Source organism: Medicago truncatula, chromosome 4, assembly GCF_003473485.1.
Source record: "Medicago truncatula cultivar Jemalong A17 chromosome 4, MtrunA17r5.0-ANR, whole genome shotgun sequence".
NCBI classification, from domain to species: Eukaryota; Viridiplantae; Streptophyta; class Magnoliopsida; order Fabales; family Fabaceae; genus Medicago; species Medicago truncatula.
The window spans coordinates 12,893,678-12,913,003 of NC_053045.1; the positions used below are offsets into that span (position 1 = coordinate 12,893,678).

The 19,326-nt window shown below is 30.5% G+C and overlaps 2 protein-coding genes across 3 annotated transcripts; one reads left to right on the forward strand and one right to left on the reverse strand.

Moving 5' to 3' along the window:
• The first annotated feature begins 2,735 nt into the window (after window positions 1-2,735).
• On the forward strand, window positions 2,736-11,360 carry LOC11425753 (RNA-binding protein 24). 2 transcript variants are annotated; one of them, XM_003605598.3, is made up of 6 exons: window positions 2,736-3,239; window positions 3,708-3,840; window positions 5,227-5,359; window positions 6,841-6,877; window positions 9,257-9,548; window positions 9,951-11,360. In XM_003605598.3, the coding sequence occupies exons 1-6, from the start codon at window positions 3,057-3,059 to the stop codon at window positions 9,989-9,991; spliced, it is 819 nt and encodes a 272-aa protein (XP_003605646.1). In that variant the 5' UTR covers window positions 2,736-3,056; the 3' UTR covers window positions 9,992-11,360. The 2 variants fall into 2 exon arrangements, with proteins under 2 accessions (XP_003605646.1, XP_003605647.1); XM_003605599.4 differs by having other exon boundaries at window positions 2,737-3,239; window positions 9,931-11,360.
• A 1,374-nt stretch (window positions 11,361-12,734) lies between these two features.
• LOC11425754 (isoflavone 2'-hydroxylase) lies at window positions 12,735-17,799 on the reverse strand. Its single transcript, XM_003605601.4, has 2 exons — window positions 16,895-17,799; window positions 12,735-13,457 (listed from the first exon to the last, which is right to left on the reverse strand). The coding sequence occupies exons 1-2, from the start codon at window positions 17,747-17,749 to the stop codon at window positions 12,837-12,839; spliced, it is 1,476 nt and encodes a 491-aa protein (XP_003605649.2). The 5' UTR covers window positions 17,750-17,799; the 3' UTR covers window positions 12,735-12,836.
• Between the last annotated feature and the right edge of the window lie 1,527 nt (window positions 17,800-19,326).

The window sequence follows — 19,326 nt, forward strand, 5'->3', positions numbered from 1 at the left end:
ATTAATCAAAACTTCACCTATTAAATATCATTGAATTAATTAAAAATTGAAAGTTGGGGTGTTACAGACACGTTTAGAATCAGGTGTGTCATGGTGTCTTACATTCATTTGATAGTTATATGACATCTGTTCGACAACTAAGACAAGCGTTCCAAATCAATTTATTTTTTCCTTTGTATCGACACTCCTTAAAACGTTGTTTGATGGATATGTGACAGTCGTAAAACACGTGTTGCATAACTCATATAAGTGTCCCAAATTTATTTATATTTTTTCTTTGGTTTAAAACTCCTTGAAAACATCTCTGACACATCTAAAGAGGTTAAAGATGTGTTGAAACAATGTTGATTTATGAGAGGTTAAAGACATTAAATTTTGATTACAACTTTTTTAGCTTTTTCTAAAAGAAAAGAGAAATGATATTTGAACATGAATTTTGTGACAACGTTCTCTCTTCTACTCACATTATTTTTTTACTTTATCTCTCTATTACTTTGATTTTTGTGCAAATACCTACTTTTTCTTTGTAAATTATGGTTGTTACATAAGTTATCAATCAAATGGTTGTTCAAATAACATTCCTCTTTCTAAAATGGATAGACAAATAAAGGTCAAATAAGACATTTTCAGGCTCATATGCATTTGAAAGTTGAAAAATTACAAAATAAACTTGAAATCGATGAAGATAACATAATGAAAAAGAACCATAAATGATATTTTGAAAAATGTTTGTATTTTCAATTGAAGTCCATCAACTTCTAATTGCTCTTCCATTACTTGTTTCTCTGAATAAGCTATCGATCTTGAAGGTGAGAAAAACACAAGAAAATGAAGGTTTGAGTTATTTTTAACGTTTTTGCAACTCTTTAAAAATACAGATATAAGTGAAAAGTAAAAAGATAATGGAAAGAGACAACACACAATTTATCTTGGTGCACCATACAACCCGGGATTACTAACGATCCTCTTGCACTTCCAATGATTTTTTTTTTACTACAATCAAATCTTGATTACAACAATACCACAAAGACAACTTTGTCCTAGATTTCCTTGTCTCAACCTATAGGACTACCTAATTTCAAACTAGAGATATAAAATAAGTTGTTTACAAAACATAATGCTTACACAAACTCTAGGAGTAGTAAACATATTGAAACTCAATACATTTAAAGTGTAACCTCACAGTTGTTTCTTTTTCTTTTGTTAGACAAGGTATGTAATATAAACAAGTATGTATGTAATTACAATAGTATATAAGAACAGGTTAGACATGAATATGCTTGAGCGTCGTGCGTATCGTTGCCGTAACCTTCTTCAATCGAACTTGGTCCTTTATATAGAGATGAAGTAGATGATCGTTGATGAAGAAATCCTTGTCTTAGAATACCTAAATGAATGTTGAGATATCTTGAAGATTTTGAGGTCAATGCTTCAGTCATTCAATTCCATCAATGATTATCTTAAAGGAGTTTGATTATGTTGCATAAGTCATAATAAATTGTCCTTCTTTGAGATACTAGCCTTTGCATACACCAATTATGAATTACTTGAATCAGATGCTTGGTACAGAAGATCCTACTCCAGAGAATTGTACATCAACATTGACTTCCACAGTTGACCTTAGTCTTGTGTAGAACTTCTTCTTTATCTATGACAGATAGATCATCAAGGTATCTAGCTTCCAACATACTTAGTGTAATGTATAGCACAAGTACAAAGCTTTGACCGATGGTGCTGAACTTTGACTTCATATCCAAAGTTGCAACTTGGTCTAGATCTTTGACTTGGTGCAAAAACAATACTTCACATGTATTTAGAATTTCCAACACACTTAAACGCATATCTAACGTGTATGCAGTCACTAAACAAAATACCAAACCTTGAGACTACTAGATAAACAAGTGATCTTATCATATCTCTATATTCCTTTGTACCTACCTTGTTAGTGGTTTCTTCTTTAACAAGTGAACAGGTTGGATGCGTTGGTGTTAGCATTTTTTTTTCAATCCACAATATCAATTATCTTCATGTGTTTTTCTTAATATTTTGTTTGATGTATGCAAACTCTGTCTGCACATTTAGATTCCAAAAGAGAACTTGAATTCTCCCATCCTATCATTTGGTCTAATTTGAAATATTGGATTATTTTTTTGTAGAAAATTGAGGCTTAATTGAAGTGAATTCAAAATGAACAAGCCGAAAAATTAAAGGGGAATTAGTCACTTTAATCCTTAAATGAGAAATAAGTCGTCACTTTAATCCTTGAATGCAAAGAAATTGCAAAACAGTCCCTAAATATAGACTTTGTTAATCAATTTTAGGGACTAAAATGACTAACAAATTCTACATTCAAGGACTAAATTGACTAACGGAGTCTACATTCAAAAACTGTTTTGCGATATATTTTCATTCAGAAACCAAAATGACGATTCATTTCTTGTTCAAAAACTAAAATGACTGATCTCCTAAAATAAAAGTAACAAATGCATGCGGTTGTACTACCACATGTAAATTTGAATATAAAAACACAATGAAATGATTACAGCTACACAAAGTAATAATGAAATCGAACCAATAGAAGCGCGAACCAATAAAAGCGCGAACCAAATCACACCCTCCCCGGTTTATGGTTTTGATTCTTAAAAAAAATATAATATAAAGTCTAAAGTATAGTATTGAATAATGCAAACTTGGTGGGGTGGGGGCTGCTATGTATATAATTCATGTCCTTATTATGTAACACCCCTTTCCTCTTTTTTTCTATCTTTTGCTTTCTCTTCCCTCCCAATTTTCTCTCTCTCTCTCTCTGACCTAATTGTCTCTCTTCTATTCACATCACCACTCATCTCCAAAAACACACCAACCACTACCTTGAGAAGAAGATCCTTCTAAATTTAGTATCTTTTTTTCATATTTTCCAACCCCATCACCTAGATCTCTATAGACTTCATTGTTTGACCAAAAAAAAAAACACTTGGGAAGTTTTTTCATAGCTAGCTAACCCTAGAGGATAATATTTTGCAATAGTAAGATCATCATCATCAAGGAAACTCAACATGACTCCAATTAATTTGGCAGGACAATTTGGTGACACAACTTACACCAAAGTTTTTGTTGGAGGATTGGCTTGGGAAACTCAAAAAGAGACTATGAAGAAGTATTTTGAGCAATTTGGTGAGATCTTGGAAGCTGTTGTTATCACTGACAAAGCCACTGGAAGATCCAAAGGCTATGGATTTGTATGTCTATCTTCTCTCTATATTTTAATTTCTTTATCATTATCATGTTTTAATTCTATATATTAGAAGGATTGATCTTTGGTGCCGGGTCTCAAACCGAGTTTCTCGAGGTTGAAGAGAGATACTCTCAACCAAGTAACTTCTCGGGAGACAGGATTGATCTAAATGATCAAGTTTATGTATGATTGATTTTTATAAATAAAAATAATCCTTATTCGAAGTTATAAATGATTAAATCTCAATGAATCGTGGTAGCAAAACAACTCAAACACTTGCAATACACATGTATATTTAAGTCATTTGCAAAGAAATGAAGCATATAGTAATCCAAGTTTAGTTTCTTTCACTAGCAAACTATATCTTATCTCAATTTTCTATACTTTATCTACCATTTTGTATTTTTTTTGTTTTTGGACAAATCCATTCTTGTATATATTGAAGTTGAAAATTTGTTTGTTTCCAATTTAGGTCACTTTTCGTGAACCTGATGCTGCTATGAGAGCTTGTGTGGATGCTGCTCCAATAATTGATGGTAGAAGAGCTAACTGCAACCTTGCTTCTTTGGGTGTCCAAAGATCTAAGCCTTCAACACCAAAACATGGTAATATTGTATAAAAAAATATTTATTATAGATTAATTTCTATGCGCTGAAAATATATCTAAATGTTAAGATATGATTGAATGCATGTATAAAAAAATATATGCCCAATTAATAAACTCATCTTATCTGATTGAGTTTATATATAATTAAATTATTCTATATTGTTATTGATATGATGTATAAGATCTCAAAGAAAAGTTACATTAAATCTTTTCATTTTCTAGTTAATCACTATTAAAAGATGCTCTAACATTTATCAACTCATTCTTGTTCACATATTCTCCACGTACAAGCTTAATGTTAATGGATATTCCTTTTGCAAATTATTATTATTTGTGTTTGAGTGAAACTCAAATCACACTGTGAAAATATTCTTTGATGAGAAAGCAAGACACACAGCTAAGTGGCAGCTAAGCTTGAATATTCTTCCAGAGTGGAAAGTTATGCTATGTTTTTTTCCATGTGTAAAGAGTTTCAATATTTCATGCATGTTTTTGGGAAACAAATTAAATGAAACAAGTGTCCCTAAGAAGTATCGAAAAAAAAAAAGCAGTCTACTCTATTGCTTTTATTCCCTTTAGTGAATTTTTTGTTTTTTTAACTTACATTTATCCTAAACTATATTTTGTTATATATATATATTTAACTTCAAACTCTTCCTAGTTCTTAAAATACTACTAGAAAAAAGTTGAATCATCAACAATAATTCATATAAGAAAAAATTATATTGATATCTATATTGAAGGTCTCTAAAGACATACACAATGAAAAAATAATTTTTTTTTTTAATGATAATTTTATTAATAACCAAATCCTTAAAAAGACGAACGGAGACCAACAAGATAGAAATCAAATCCTTATTAAAACAATGTATTTTGTATTTTTATATTATTTAAAGAGTATAACAGTAAAATCCACATGCATATTAGGGGTCTTAACATGCATCATCCTATCTCATCTAAGTTTTGCTCTTGTTTTTTTGTGGGGTGTTTCTTTGATTTTGTTATCGCTTGACCTGAATACTTCATGTATTCAAATTTAACTTCAAACTCTTCCTAGTCCTAATAACACTACTAGAAAAAGTTGAATCATTAACAATATAAGAAAAAATTATATTGATATCTACAATGAGCATCTCTAAAGACATAGACACAATGAAAAACGAATTTTATATTTTTTATATTTTTTTCAGCAACAAAATTTTATTAATACCAAATCACTGCATGAGACGAACAAAGACCGATAAGTCGAAAACCAACTATGTATTTTGTATTTTATGTTATTTTAATATGCATCCTATAACATTTCAAAAAGTAGCTTTTTATCATGTGAAATATTGAATGGTAGTATTGATTAATTTTGTTGTGTAATGATGAAAATTTGTAGGAGGAGGAGGAAGGAACATTAGGGTAATGGGTTCTTTCCAGACAGGATTTGGAGGAGTGGGATCAGCTTTTCCTTCAGCTGCAACCTTCCCTCATTATGCCATCCAGCAAGGGATACCTTATAATGTTTATGGGTATGAATATGCTTCTTGAACACTATAGTACTCTTTTTTTTTCCTCTCTTTCTCTCTTTTCTATATCACAATATTTACATTTGTACTTTAAGGTTGGATTGAATAGCACGTGCAATGCCAACTCATAAAACAACAAAACCATTCAATATAATTTAATATGCTAGCTAGGTCTATCACTAACACCAAGCAAGCATGCCTTGCCAGTTCATATGTAGTATTCTTTTTAAATAAATAAAACAAATACACCTGATTTCACATGGCCCCTTTATGTAACTTTTTCATCAACCTTACACATATTTCTCTATATGAACAAATAGAAAGAAAGAAACATATTTGTAAATGAGAGATGATTTTATATACCACTTTTGCTACTTAATAGTTTCACATGGGTTATTGTTAAAAACAAATAAATCTTTCACATGCGTTTGTACTTGTATTTCATACTTTCAAACTTGTTATTCATTGGTTGGTTTTTTTTGAAAACCTTGTTTTAATCTATATGATAGGGAGATAAAATTGGAGATAAATAAATAAAAGATTTAACTATTTATGCAAAATTATTTACACTTACATTTTTAATATTCTGTTGTTTCTCATTATTTTTAAAAAAATAGCACTCTCTTTAGTGAGAAAAAAAAATTAATATTACTTTCTTTAGTTTGTAATATAAGAAAATAAAATGGTTTTTTTAAGGGATAAGAAAATAAAATATTATAGTTTGTTTTATAAAGTAGGGTTAATGGTGCTTTACCCCCTGTAATATAGGTCTTTTTTGTTTTCCCCCCTGTAAAATATTTTTTTTGATTTACCCCCCTGTAAAATATTTTTTTTTGGAATACCCCCCTAATAGGTCATAGAAAAACGACTTTATTTTTTTTTTTTAGAATTTTTTTCGTTTTTTTTATGACCTATTAGGGGGGTATTCCAAAAAAAATATATTTTACAGGGGGTAAATAAAAAAAAATATTTTACAGGAGGAAAAACAAAAAATGACCTATATTACAGGGGTAAAGCACCATTAACCCTATAAAGTATAACTAAATTACTCAATTAATTTTACCCTATTTAATAATATTATTCCTCAAATATATTTGACTATTTAAGTTTCATAAAATATTTCTTCAAGAAAAAGTTTCATAAAATATTTCCCCAAAAAAAAAATCATAAAATATCTATACTATTAAATAAGTTTTTTTTCGTGGTGGTCGGGGGTTCAAACTTCAGACCTTACATATATTATACATTGTCTCTATCAACTGGCTGACGAAGATACTATTAAATAAGTTTATAAGAATGCATGTTATATCTTGTTTTTCTATACGTGCCGTTATATCAAAGAGAATCATAGACATAAATAATTTCTCATGTTTTTTACTTACATAAGAATAATTGTTTTTTGGCCTGCTTAATTAGACACTACTATGTATATTCACATTGAATTCTTCCTTTCTCTTTTTTCATTGTTTGAACACTATTTTCAGGTACTCTTCTTACTCACCGGATTACAGTTACCCTACGGTATGTACTTTTAACTTTTACTTTCTCTTGTCTGTTCTATATATACCTTTTACTTAGGATGCGTTTTGAAGCTTAACTTTTACGACACATTGCTTTTGATCGATCTTCCATGAAAATTCCAACTACTCTCTTTTAAATAATTAATCCTATAACAAATTAAAAATAAAAAAATTGTCTCAGATGAATTCAATATAAGTCAATTTATCTTTTTTGAGACTATGTCAAATTTTTTATTTGTCAAGTAGTTTAGTGATTAAAAATTAACTTTTTTAATGTTAATAAGTGGACTATGACAATTTATCTATAGTATAATTACTAAATTCACTAATCATGAAAGACTAAATAAAATAAATATCACCTAGACTTGCACCTACGTGAAAGATTTGTGATCTTTTATTTTCGCGATCATAATCAATTTGATTATCACTCTCAACCTAATTTTAGTATAAGTTCTAGAATTAATTTATGTGGTAGGGTTGAAAAAGAGAATAAGAAAATATCTACGCCTCCAACTTTGAAAATACCATTTGATTAATTTAAATTTCATGAAGTTATATTCATTAAATGTATTTTAAATAATTTTTACTTTTTAAAATTTTGATCAATTCTACTACATTTAATGGGATTATTTCCAAAATAGTTTTAATTAATTTTTACTTTTACAAGTTTCAGTTTTTTATTTTTCTTGACTACACAAATTTCAGTTGCCATACCAAATGATATTATTCATGAAATACTTTTTTTTAAAACAATCAATATTAGTATGTTAATATTTAATTGGTTAGTATTTGTTGGATTTGAGAATTAAACCTCAAACCACCTTTATTAATCCACCCCTTAACCCATTCATAAAATGCTTTTTTTTTTCCGGGATAAAATACTTCTATTTAACTAATTTGTATTTTATTTTTCAATAATATCTTTTATATTTATGAAACAAATTTTTGTAAAACCAAGAGTGTCAATAAAGTGATTCGAATTATTTTCATCTTAGCCATAGATTCTGGGAAAAATAGTTGTGCATGAAGGATATTCAATTTTCATTAAAAATTAAAAAAAACTGTTTTGTCAAAAAAATATATTTACTTTCAGAATATAATTAAGAAACTAAATAAGATTTATTATTTGAAAGAAGAGTTAATTTATTTTATATTTTAAAAATGAAATATTATGATAAAATAATGAATGAATAAATAAATTTATTTAAAAAATAATTAAATGGATAAATCCTATTTTAAATAAAAATAATTAACGACTTATATTAAAAGAATATTATATCTTACTTTTTTTTAAAGAGAAAATTCTATTTTTCCCAATTTGGGGGTATGTCAAAATCATAAGATATAGATGATGGCCCACAAATATAGGTATCTAAGGGGGTACAGTAGTAAATTTCTTTCAACTTTGCTTATGAATGTGGGCACCAACTTTTTTCACTACAGCTCATTATTGTACCCTACAGAATGTGGGGGTGAACGTGGTAAGTCGGTGACCTTAACAGTACTATTGCTGCATATAATTGATGATTCCATAGAAACAACAAATGATTGTGGATTGCACTAGTCAAAGTTTTCTTTCACTCCTTTGTTCTATTTCTTTCCACTTTTTAGAAAGGAAAAAACACAGTGATGTTTGTGGTCCATTTAAACTTTCACGGTCTTCTATGCATTCAAAGCCCCCCAAAATTATTTAATCTAATCCACTGCTTGATATAGTGGTCCTTAAAATATTGTTTTCATATCTACTTATAATCAAATTCATAATATATGAAAAATACAATACAAAAGTTTCCATTGGATCCTATTGTTGTAGAATTGATATTATATCTAACTACTTTTATAGCTGCAAGACAATTATGGCCAAACATATATACAAAAAAATAATATGGCCATTGATCGATATTGTTAATATATATCATTTTGGTTTGTGCAAAAAAAAATATTTACATGTATAAAGTTATGATGAAAACCACTCTAATTTTTTTTTCGTTAATTGTTTTTCCTTGTTATGCTTGATTTTAAACAAAATAGTAATTTTATGACTTTTTCAATGTGCAAAAATGACTACTAGTATATTTGAAATTATAATTAAAATTAAAATTAAGACATGGTTAGCTTTCTTTGTTATGGTCAAAGCAAATAATCTACATCCGAGAATTTCATTTTGTTGTAATTCTATTTCTTTTAAATGTAAATGAAATTTTGTTATATAGTACATAAAAGTTAAAGTTATTGATTATGTTAATGTTAATTATAACTAAATTTATATATAAAAAACTATTTTTGTGATTAGAGTAATGATATTCACCTTTGATGTGGGAAATAATAAAAATGCCTTTCAAAAAAAAAAAATGTGGTTGTAATGTAATGAAAAATGCAGAGCTACTATGGTATGTACGGTGGGGCAACAGCACAGTATCCTGTTTATGGAAATGGACCAGCTGGAGGGATGATGACTGGTGGTGCAGCAGCAGCAGCCTACTACCCATATCTTCAATATGGCGAAGGAACCGGCGGCGCAACTACCGGCGGCTACACTTCTGGCCAAGGTTATGGTGTTAACTACCCACCTCAAGTGTTTCAATATTCTCCAATTGCTTCAACTGGTGGGTATGCTCAGCACTATGGAACACCCATTTCTCTTGCACCTTCTCCTGCTGCCTTACCATCAGGTTTCTACTTCTTACTATACTCTCATTATCATGGTTTTAAATTAGGGTTACAATTATATTGCACGATTATTGACCAAACTATACTTGCGCACAAATTCACATTTTCTTCCACCGCTATTTGATAAATGTAGTCAAATCTTGACAGTTGGACTGAGGTGCAATTTAAGTTCAACTATCAAGATTTGGCTTGATCGTTGGACTGAAGTGCAATTTAAATTCAACTATTGAGATTTGACCTGATCGTTGAACTGCGGTGCAATTTAAGTTCAATACCATTTAAGTTCAACTATTGAGATTTGACTTGATAAGTTGAATAAGCACATAGTTTATCTGATTATGCAATTTGGTGATATGTATTAATGAGGTGCTAATATTGTGACAGTGTGTTTTGCTGTGCCACAGGCGTGACAATGGCTCTACAAGCTCCTATTCCTCATCGTTAGAGACTCATATCATGATCTCAAAAAATTCTAGCTGTGTCAAAACTTCCCAAGTTATTGCTTCTTGAAGTCTCTAGTATCATCAATCAACCTTTGGTCTAACCATGGTGTTTCTCTCATCACACACACACACACTCACTTTCACTAACACCAAAGAAAAAAAGCCCATCATTGGAATTTGGGCTTTTCCACTCATCATTATCATAGGCCCCCCATAGGGGCCCAAAGGTTTCCTCTCTATATAATTTGGAGAGTCATACTCATCATGCATTACCCCCCCTCCCCATTTTTTTTGTTCAAGAAAAAAAAGTTGCATTGGTTCCTTGAAAGGTACCAAAAAGATGTGTAATCACCAACAAAAGCTATAGGAAATAGCTAAGTTGGAAAAATGAATGGGAAAACTTAGCCCTTGGAAAGGCTAAGTAAAAAAAATCATCTTGTTAATTAACTTTGACCCATGAAGGGTAAAGTGAAAGTAATAAAGATTGGTTTTTCAAAAATTGTAAATTGAAGAATCTCACAAATAGGTAGCATTATAAAAAATTAAGCTAGTTTTGGAAAAACAAAATTGCTAATCACACCTCTCTGGATGAAGAGGAAAGTTTAGCAATCATGGACATTGGATGTCCCACCTTTTTTGTATGGTAACATCTAGATATATAGCCTTAGTCTTTAGTGTTAATTAGGATAAGTCATGTTTATCAAATTAATTTTCATAAAAAAGGGTTTAACCAACAAACCAAAATTAGTCATCTTCCCTTTGGGTAAGGGGAGAAAAAATACTAACTAAGTTTTTTTTTATGTAAATTCATTGTGGCTAAACTAAGGTAGTTTAAGCCCAATTTAGTTATTTTTAGGAGGGAAAGTAATTTTTTTACACTCCCAATTAGCATATGTAGTACATGTCATCATCATTTTGAGAACTACATTAATGGAATGTGTAGAACTCAAAACAAAAACAAAAAAACACTTGCATGTAACCTTGGGAGATATTTGGGTTCCCTTGGTTACTTCACTTTGCTCACCAACCATGGTTAGGACATAGGTGAATTAATGAGAATCTCATCATCACTCTTTTCTTTGTCTCTCTCTCTCTCTTTCCATTTCACAATCTCTTCCCTTTATTTAATCTCTCTCTCTATGGCAACTTTTAAATTGAGATGGACCATCATACTCTATTAATTTTATGTTTAAGTCTATATGTTATTTGGATTGTAATTAGGAAATCTAAAGTAGGAGGATCAATTCATTCTCTGCTGGATGAGAATGGATTTGCTACTTTTCTACCATGCCTTTAATTTCTTGTATTATGTTTATGTCAATCAATATGTGTTCAAGAAGTTAATGTTTTCAAGCAATGTTAGCTTTGTTATATCCCAATCGATGATATCTTACAATATTATTATAAAGTCTATTTTTAAAATTAAAAATATATATATATTGGAAGGGTGTTGGAATTAATTTATTAAATCATCAAAGAAAACATTTTTTTTCACACAGCAAAAACTTATTATTTCAAAATTTTACGATAACTACAAAATGTGATTTTCTTTTATAGAGACCAAAAACGAAATTCTAAATATTTATTAAAATTATTTACTTAATTAACCATTTTTTATTATATTCATATATCAGCATTATTTTCTGAATACTTGTGTTAGGTTACATGAATGGTACGTTATCTTCTATTTGTTTTAACTTTTTCTTTGTTCTCATCCATATTATATTACTTTATCATTTTATTTTTTTTAGCAAACTGTATAATTCTTTTGCTTTATAACTTCATTATGAATATGCTCTCATCTATCTGTTTTGTCTTATATGTAATACATTCATGTTTTCTATCATTCTGCAATTGTAAACCCGTCTTGTTTGTTTTGATCCATGTGCAATTGATTTTCTTATTATGTAAACCTATGTTATCAAATAACTTTCAACCAGTGACGGAGCCAAAAAAATTTTTCGGTGGACCATAAAAACAAACTCTTGATAATAAACACTAAGCAAAAAATTATTTATAGAAAAATTAAACTACATAACTTACAAAATTAAAATAATTCTTTATATGATCTAACCGACTTTTTGATATAAAGGACACAATCCAACCAACTTAAAATCATCATTAACTAACTTATATTCGAAACCTCCATCCCATCTTATTTCTTAACCTAGTATCCAGACACCCACCGAAAAGGAACCATAATTGGCGGCACGTGGGTAAGCATACGGAGGATATTTTATGGGATCTAGCAGGTTTTGGCGAGGCAGGGTTGATCGTGACTAGGGGCGGACCCACCGTATGGTTGAGTGTGGCTATAGTCACACCAGATTATCACCTAACTTTTTTTTTTTTAATATACTAGATTCAAAATATTAGTTATATATATATAATATATGTCGCCGGAATAACATGTTCGGTTGTGTGTCCTAGCGGCAACAAGTCTTTAAGTAAGTGGCGCGTATGTGATTCAACTCGTATTAAAATTACAATTTATCATAAAGATGGGTTGTTGGGAATCGAACTTGAACCATTTGGTGAAATGGATACGCCCGAAGACATCATAACCTCACTTTTTTAATATATATATATAATATTATAATTTGCATCATAGTTTTTGGGTCCGCCTCTGACCGTGACGATGGTATTTAAAAAAAACATTATATATATGTAAAAATTACTTAGAACAACGTCACATAATACAACGAACAACACAACAACGTACTTAGACAAAAGAATCACGAAGATAAAAAAAAAAAAACATAAATTTATGTAAAAATCACTTATTTAAAACTTTTACAAAAACATTTATACAGTGTCAATGTAGATTTTATTGCACAGATGTGCTCACTAGATAATCAATTCTTGGACAACTTTCTTGACGATTGGTCGTGCTTTACACATTGCTTCTAATGGAATAAGCTTTTCCATGACAACCCCTGTACTATTTTCTGCCATATCTATTTCTTCATCATTTAATCGTTTCCATTCAAAACACTGAATCAACAATGCCAAACTCAACCACATTGTACGATATGCCAAACCTATTCCAGGACAAGCCCTTCTTCCAAAACCAAATGCAATTAACTTATTTACCTCACCTTCTTTTTCAAATCTCTCTGGATTAAAACATGCAGCATTATTCCAAGTTTCATCGTCTCTTTGAATGGCCCATGCATTAATCAAAACTATAGTGTCACGTGGAATAGTATAACCTTCGATATTACATTCATCCGAAGAAAAACGAGGTAATAGTAATGGAGCAGGAGAGTATAATCTTAGTGTCTCGTAGATAATGTTTTGAATGTATGGAAGATTTGAAATGTCTGACTCATCTACCAAACGATCATTGCCTATTTTGGTGTATAATTCATCCTTTGCTTTTTTTAATATCTCTGGGTTATTTAATAAAGCAGACATTGCCCACTCTAGAGTCGTAACTATTGTGTCTGTTCCACCAAGGAATGTTCCCTGCAATACAATGAAGTAAAATATTGATTTTATAACCAACTAATTAGGTTAAAGTGATTAATGAACTCGCAAATGATGAATTGTTTGGGAGAATTTAAAATTAATTTTTGAATAAAACAATTTTTTATTAAATTTTGTTTATTTCACAGCCGAACTCTAAATTATTAGGTTTCCTGAAATGTTGGATTAACAAAAAAAAATTGATTTTATTCAACAATTGCAAACATTTGAAATATTATATAGGCTAAAATATGGTTTTGGTCCCTGCAAATATGACTCGTTTAAGTTTTAGTCCCTGTAAAAAAAATTTGTTGTTTTTCTGTCCTTGCAAAATATTTTACTTTTCAAAAGTAAAATATTTTGCAGGGACCTTTTTAAAAATCAAAAGATTTTGCAGAGACTATCTTTCTAATAAATGAGTTCAGTCATCGTGTGCCACGAGTGCAAATCATCACAAAAGTGGGGTCAGAGACCAAAACCAAAACGAAACATATTTGCAGGAACCAAAAACAACAAATAAAAATTACAGGGACCAAAACCAAAACGAGACATATTTGCAGGGACCAAAACCATATTTTAGCCTAGTATTATATATTTTTCAAAAAAAACACTTTTTAATAGTCTTGTTTAAGACAATCTCTCCGATTTGTCTTAAATGAAAAATTAAAACAAGAAGAAATCTTGACTACAGAAGAGTTCTTTTAACATTTTTTCTAATGTTTTTTATTTACATTGTTTTTATGAAGGCTTAAATATGTAGTTTGTAACCAAAAAAAAATGTAGTTAGTTCTTGTAATTTAGTGAGTGTTTAGTTTTCGCCATGTATCTTTTTTTTTTTAAAAAAAAACAATCCCTAAAAGATCAAATATTTTTGGTTTTAGTCCTTGACGTTAAAAGTATGTTAAAAACGCATGATGTGGTTTAATGTGGCATTTGAAGCACTTTCTTTGAACAATGTTGATAAACTTAAAACTAGATACAATAAGCTATTAAGATTCAAAGAGCAAATATTTTCTTTTGTTGTTTTTTTTCTAAATCTTTAATGTTTTTTTTTTTCAAAATCATTAACATTAAAAGTTAATTTGGTGTTGGAGGTTGAAGGGAAGGAGATGGATGAGGAGTATTTGTATTGTAGGAGATTGTGAAAATTTTTTAATTTGTGCTATGTATTTGGAGGGTTAGGATCCTCTCCATTTATGTGTTTCTCCATTTCTTCAATTTGGAGAGATAAAGACACATAAAATCTTGAAAAAAGTAAAATATAATTAATGATGGTGGGACCCACCATCTAATTTTTGTGTCTATCTCTCTCCAACTTGCAAAACTCCATTTATTTTGCCAAATGGAGAGGATCTTCACCCGTATTTGGAAGTATTTCAATGGTTTATTAGATTGAATAGGATGATCCTAAATCTCTGGGTTCAAATTTTTTTTTACATTGAAGACGTTGATGTTAATTTTGTGGATTCAAAGTTTTTGTTTATGAAATTGTTCTAAATTGAAAGCTAAGAATTTTGTTGGAGCGGAGTTAGAAACTAATGATGAAGACATGTTTAGAAAAATTGGTGGATATTGGTAAGAAGAATAGTGGAAGGCATGAGATGAAGATTAAGATGAAAGGAGAGAGAAGACGAAGATGAAGATTTTGTAGATTTCGAATGTTTTAGATTTGGTCCTTTTGTCAATTTTCATTTTTTTGGTTTTGGTCCCTTTTACTTATTGACTCATCATCTCCTTTGCCACGTGTCCTTCGCACAAATTCTACCTTTTCTATAATCACTACAAACCCTTCCCAAATCATTTTTTGAGAGTTATTATTGAATTGAACATTTATTTTGAATTGAGATTGGATTTAGAGTTGTTTTTGAATTTAGTGTGAATGGTTCAATTGAGACAGAAAGGGGCTGAGTTGTAGGAGAGGGAGAGGGAGAGAGAGAGGGGTTGGTGAGGAGAGTAGAATTGAAGTTGCAGAGATGATACGAGTGAAATGAAAGGTGAGAGTGGAAATAGATGGGTTGTGGGTAGGGATGGGAATAGGTCAGGCCGGCCTACCATGGGCCTATGCCTAGCCTACGATAGGTCAGGCCATGCCAGACTTTTTTCTAAATAGAGATGGCCTGGGCTTTTTTAGAAGCCTATTTAACAAAAAGGTCAGGCCACATGCCATTCAAAAAGCCTCTTCGGCCTATTAGGCCGGCCTATTTAAGTAATTTTGAACAATATTATTTATTATTATATTATATCTTGTATTTTGAATTAAAATAAAAATTTGTTAACATTTAGAGTGATTTAAGCTTATTAGTATACATTAATTTTTTTTGCATATTTAAATGTATTATTATAAATTAGAATTTTTTTCCTTAAAAGCTTGTGTTGATTATCAAAAGAGAGTTTAATCTAACTGAGCTATTAGTTCTCTAGACTATTTAAACTTCAATCGCATTGTTTATTTAAAGATGTTCATATGAAATAGGCTTTTAAACAGGCTAGAAGGCCGTATCAGGCTTTAAGAATGCCAGGCTCAGGCCTAAAAAGTAAGCCTATGACAGACCGCAGGTTAGGCTTAGGTCTTAAAAAAAATTGGCAGGCCAGGTTTAGGCCTTGCAAAGCCTAGTTCACCCTAGCCTATTCCTATCCCTAGTTGGGGGAGAAAGTGGGTTGTTTAATTGTGGTCACGGTTGTGGTGGTAGTGGTGGTAGTGGTGGTGGTAACGGTAACGGTGGTAGTGTTGGATTTTTTCCTAAGTTATATTCTTTTATTTTTTTGGATTTTTTTCTTTAAGTTGATGAATATGGTATGAAGTTTATATGAAGATCAATAAGGAGAAGAAATGTAAGGTAGAAGATGAAGAAAAGGAAAGAAAAATTATGTATTGATGGTTCACTATTAGATTAAATGACCTTGCATGATTCAATGGTCTATTTTATTTTAAAATGATCAAAGGATTAAAATCAAATTTGGATCACGTATAATGTTGATCCACCTTAAATATTTTGAGTTAAAATTAACATAATGGGACTAAATTGATAAACATAGATGAAATTAAAGGACTAAAACAAAACTTTTATTAATTAAGGACCAAAATGAACTCATAAATTAATTACAGGATCAGCCAATTTTTGTTTTCATTAAGTCAAAACTTACATTAATTCTTTTTGACAAAAAAGCATTTAGCAAAGTCACTGTTCAAGAATCATTATGATTGAGTAAGATTGGTCGACTATATGTCAAACTGGAATCCAAATCCAAATCCAAATAGCAGACATAATTATTTTTTTAAAATAAATTACTCAAAAATTGAACAATCGAGTTATTTTTGACAAAATTGAATAATTGAGTTGTTAATGACAAAATTGAATAATTGAGTTGTTAATGACAAAATTGAATAATTGAGATTTTATTTTTTTTAGCAATTGAATAATTGAGTTGTTAATTACCTGAATAAGCCCTTTGATAATCTCATCAGAGTAATACTCAGGTTGAGATTTCTGCAAAGTCAATAGATGTTGTATCATTGTATTTTCATTGTGCTTCCCACTTTTAATCTCTTCAACAATTCCTTGCAAAAACAAATCACCTCTCTTCCCAATATCCTTCATCTTCTTAACCATACCATCAAAATCAAACAACCTAAGTAAAGGAACAAAATCTCCCTTATTATTCGCCCCGAACAACGGCATCATCTCCGATACCATCTCTTTAAACTTTTTAAATTCCGCGGCATCACCAACAACCATTGCCGTCATATTATCAAACATCATATCGGTTAGCCTCGTCCTTAGCTCAACTCGTGTAAACCCATCACACGAGTCGCGGACTAGATTTGTTATAAGCTTCAACGTCCCTTTCCTTCGTGTTTCTCTGAAGGAGTTGAGACGTTGCGTTGAGAGGATGTCGAGGGTGATGATTTTACGAAGGTTACGCCAATGGTCTCCGTAAGGGGCGGAGTCTAAGCTAGTGTAATTGTAGAAAAGATATTTTCCGGTGAGGAAATGAGGTCGGTTTGATAAAACAACGTCGTGTTTGGCTAAGCATTGTTGAAGTAGGGCTTGGGAGGAGATAACAACAACACGACGTGACCCGAACCATAAAGAGAAGATGTTGCCGTATTTTTGTGAAAGGTTGTGAAGGGAACGGTGGAGTGGGAGGTTGATGTAGTGGAGGTGTCCTATTAAGGGAAGAGTTATTGATGGACTTGGTGGAAGGTTTTTAAACTTTCTTCTTTGTAGTAAAAGTTTCAAGGTAAAAATGAAACTAAGGGAAAGGAGGGAATAATATAACAAAGGAGACATGATGTATTATCGTGTATTTAGATGAGTTTGGAGATGCATAAGCTTTTATAGTGATAGTGAAAATAAAAATTGAGCTGAAATTTTAAACTAGTGGAGATGAAAGAGACTGATTACCAACAAAAGAAAATTAATCAACCGAAATAGAAAGTCAGATATGTCGTAGTTGTTGTTGTTGCGAGACTGGGATATAATTTACAATATTAAATAGAGTGATGGCATGTCCCGTATGGTAGAGACCATATATATCCTATTTTTTTCGTATTTAAAATGTGTCAATTTTAGTCACTAACCTACTTGATCAAAAATAAAAAATAGAATGATGTTATTTTTTTTGTTAAGGAGGAATGCTATGGACAAACTCTCTAACAAACTCCTTTAAACACTCTCATTCATTGGTCCACGTCACCACCTTTTAAAAATCACTTGACTGGAAACTGGCTTGGCAGGTTATCAAACTTTTAATCTGAAAAGGGAAAACTGTTCCGATAAACTTCCCCACCCCACCAGCCCCAGAGTCAATGAACTTCTTCGTTCCCACCCCACTATCAACACCTCTTTAACATTTCTTTTAAAATTTTGATGATCAATTCCATTTCATTTACTAGAGATTGTGCTTGAGTACGAAAGGCCACCATTAATTTTTTGGATGACGCCAAAAGGTTCAAACCAATTGCAACTTCCAATTACTCAATGATTATTGTCAAGTCGAGTGAAATCATAAGAATGGCATATGATGTTTATCTATACAAAACAGTTTGTACATTGATTCTTTGGCAAGATCAGAAATTGAATATTATGTATGGCATTCTTTACTAAATCTGTCAAACAAAATCACAAAGGGGTTTCAGATCCAGAGGTGTAGCATAAAATTAAAAATAAAACTAGTTATTATCTTGTTGAGATAAGATGTGAAGAAAAATGGGTTAAAAGAGTCAAGGGAGATAAGAGGTAGAAGAAATAGATAAGCAATTTTTAGATCTTTGCTGTAAAAAAACTAGAGGACATGTTCTGTGTTTTCTTGCAACATGTGAAACTAGTTATTAGGTAGAATGTTTAAAAGATATGGTGACGTGGACCAATGGTTGAGGGAGTGTTCAAAAGAGTGTGTTAGAGAGTTTGTCCTTAGCATTCCTCGTTAACATAATATTTCGTTATTTTTATTGAAAGGAACATAATATTTCTTTATTAAATACAACTCTTATATTTAAATACCTTAAATTTACACTACCAAAAAAAGATACCCTTAAGTTTTATAAATTTATTCAATATCTTATTTTATCTCCATCTCTTTCTTTCTTCCTATTACATCAACAATATATTATATTTTCTTCAAATAAGTATCAACATATCACATCTATTATATCACTCCTTTTATCTCTATATCTTTTAAAGTGTAGATAGATTGAGTGTCTACCCCTCAAAAAAAAAAGTTTTAGATGTTTACCAATCTTTTCCCTTAAAATATTTTGTTGCGACTATTTTAGAATAAACTAATTATTTTTTTTACGATTTTTAATAAAATAATTAACAATATATTAGCCACAAATTATTTCACCACAAGAGAGCTGCAGCAACCG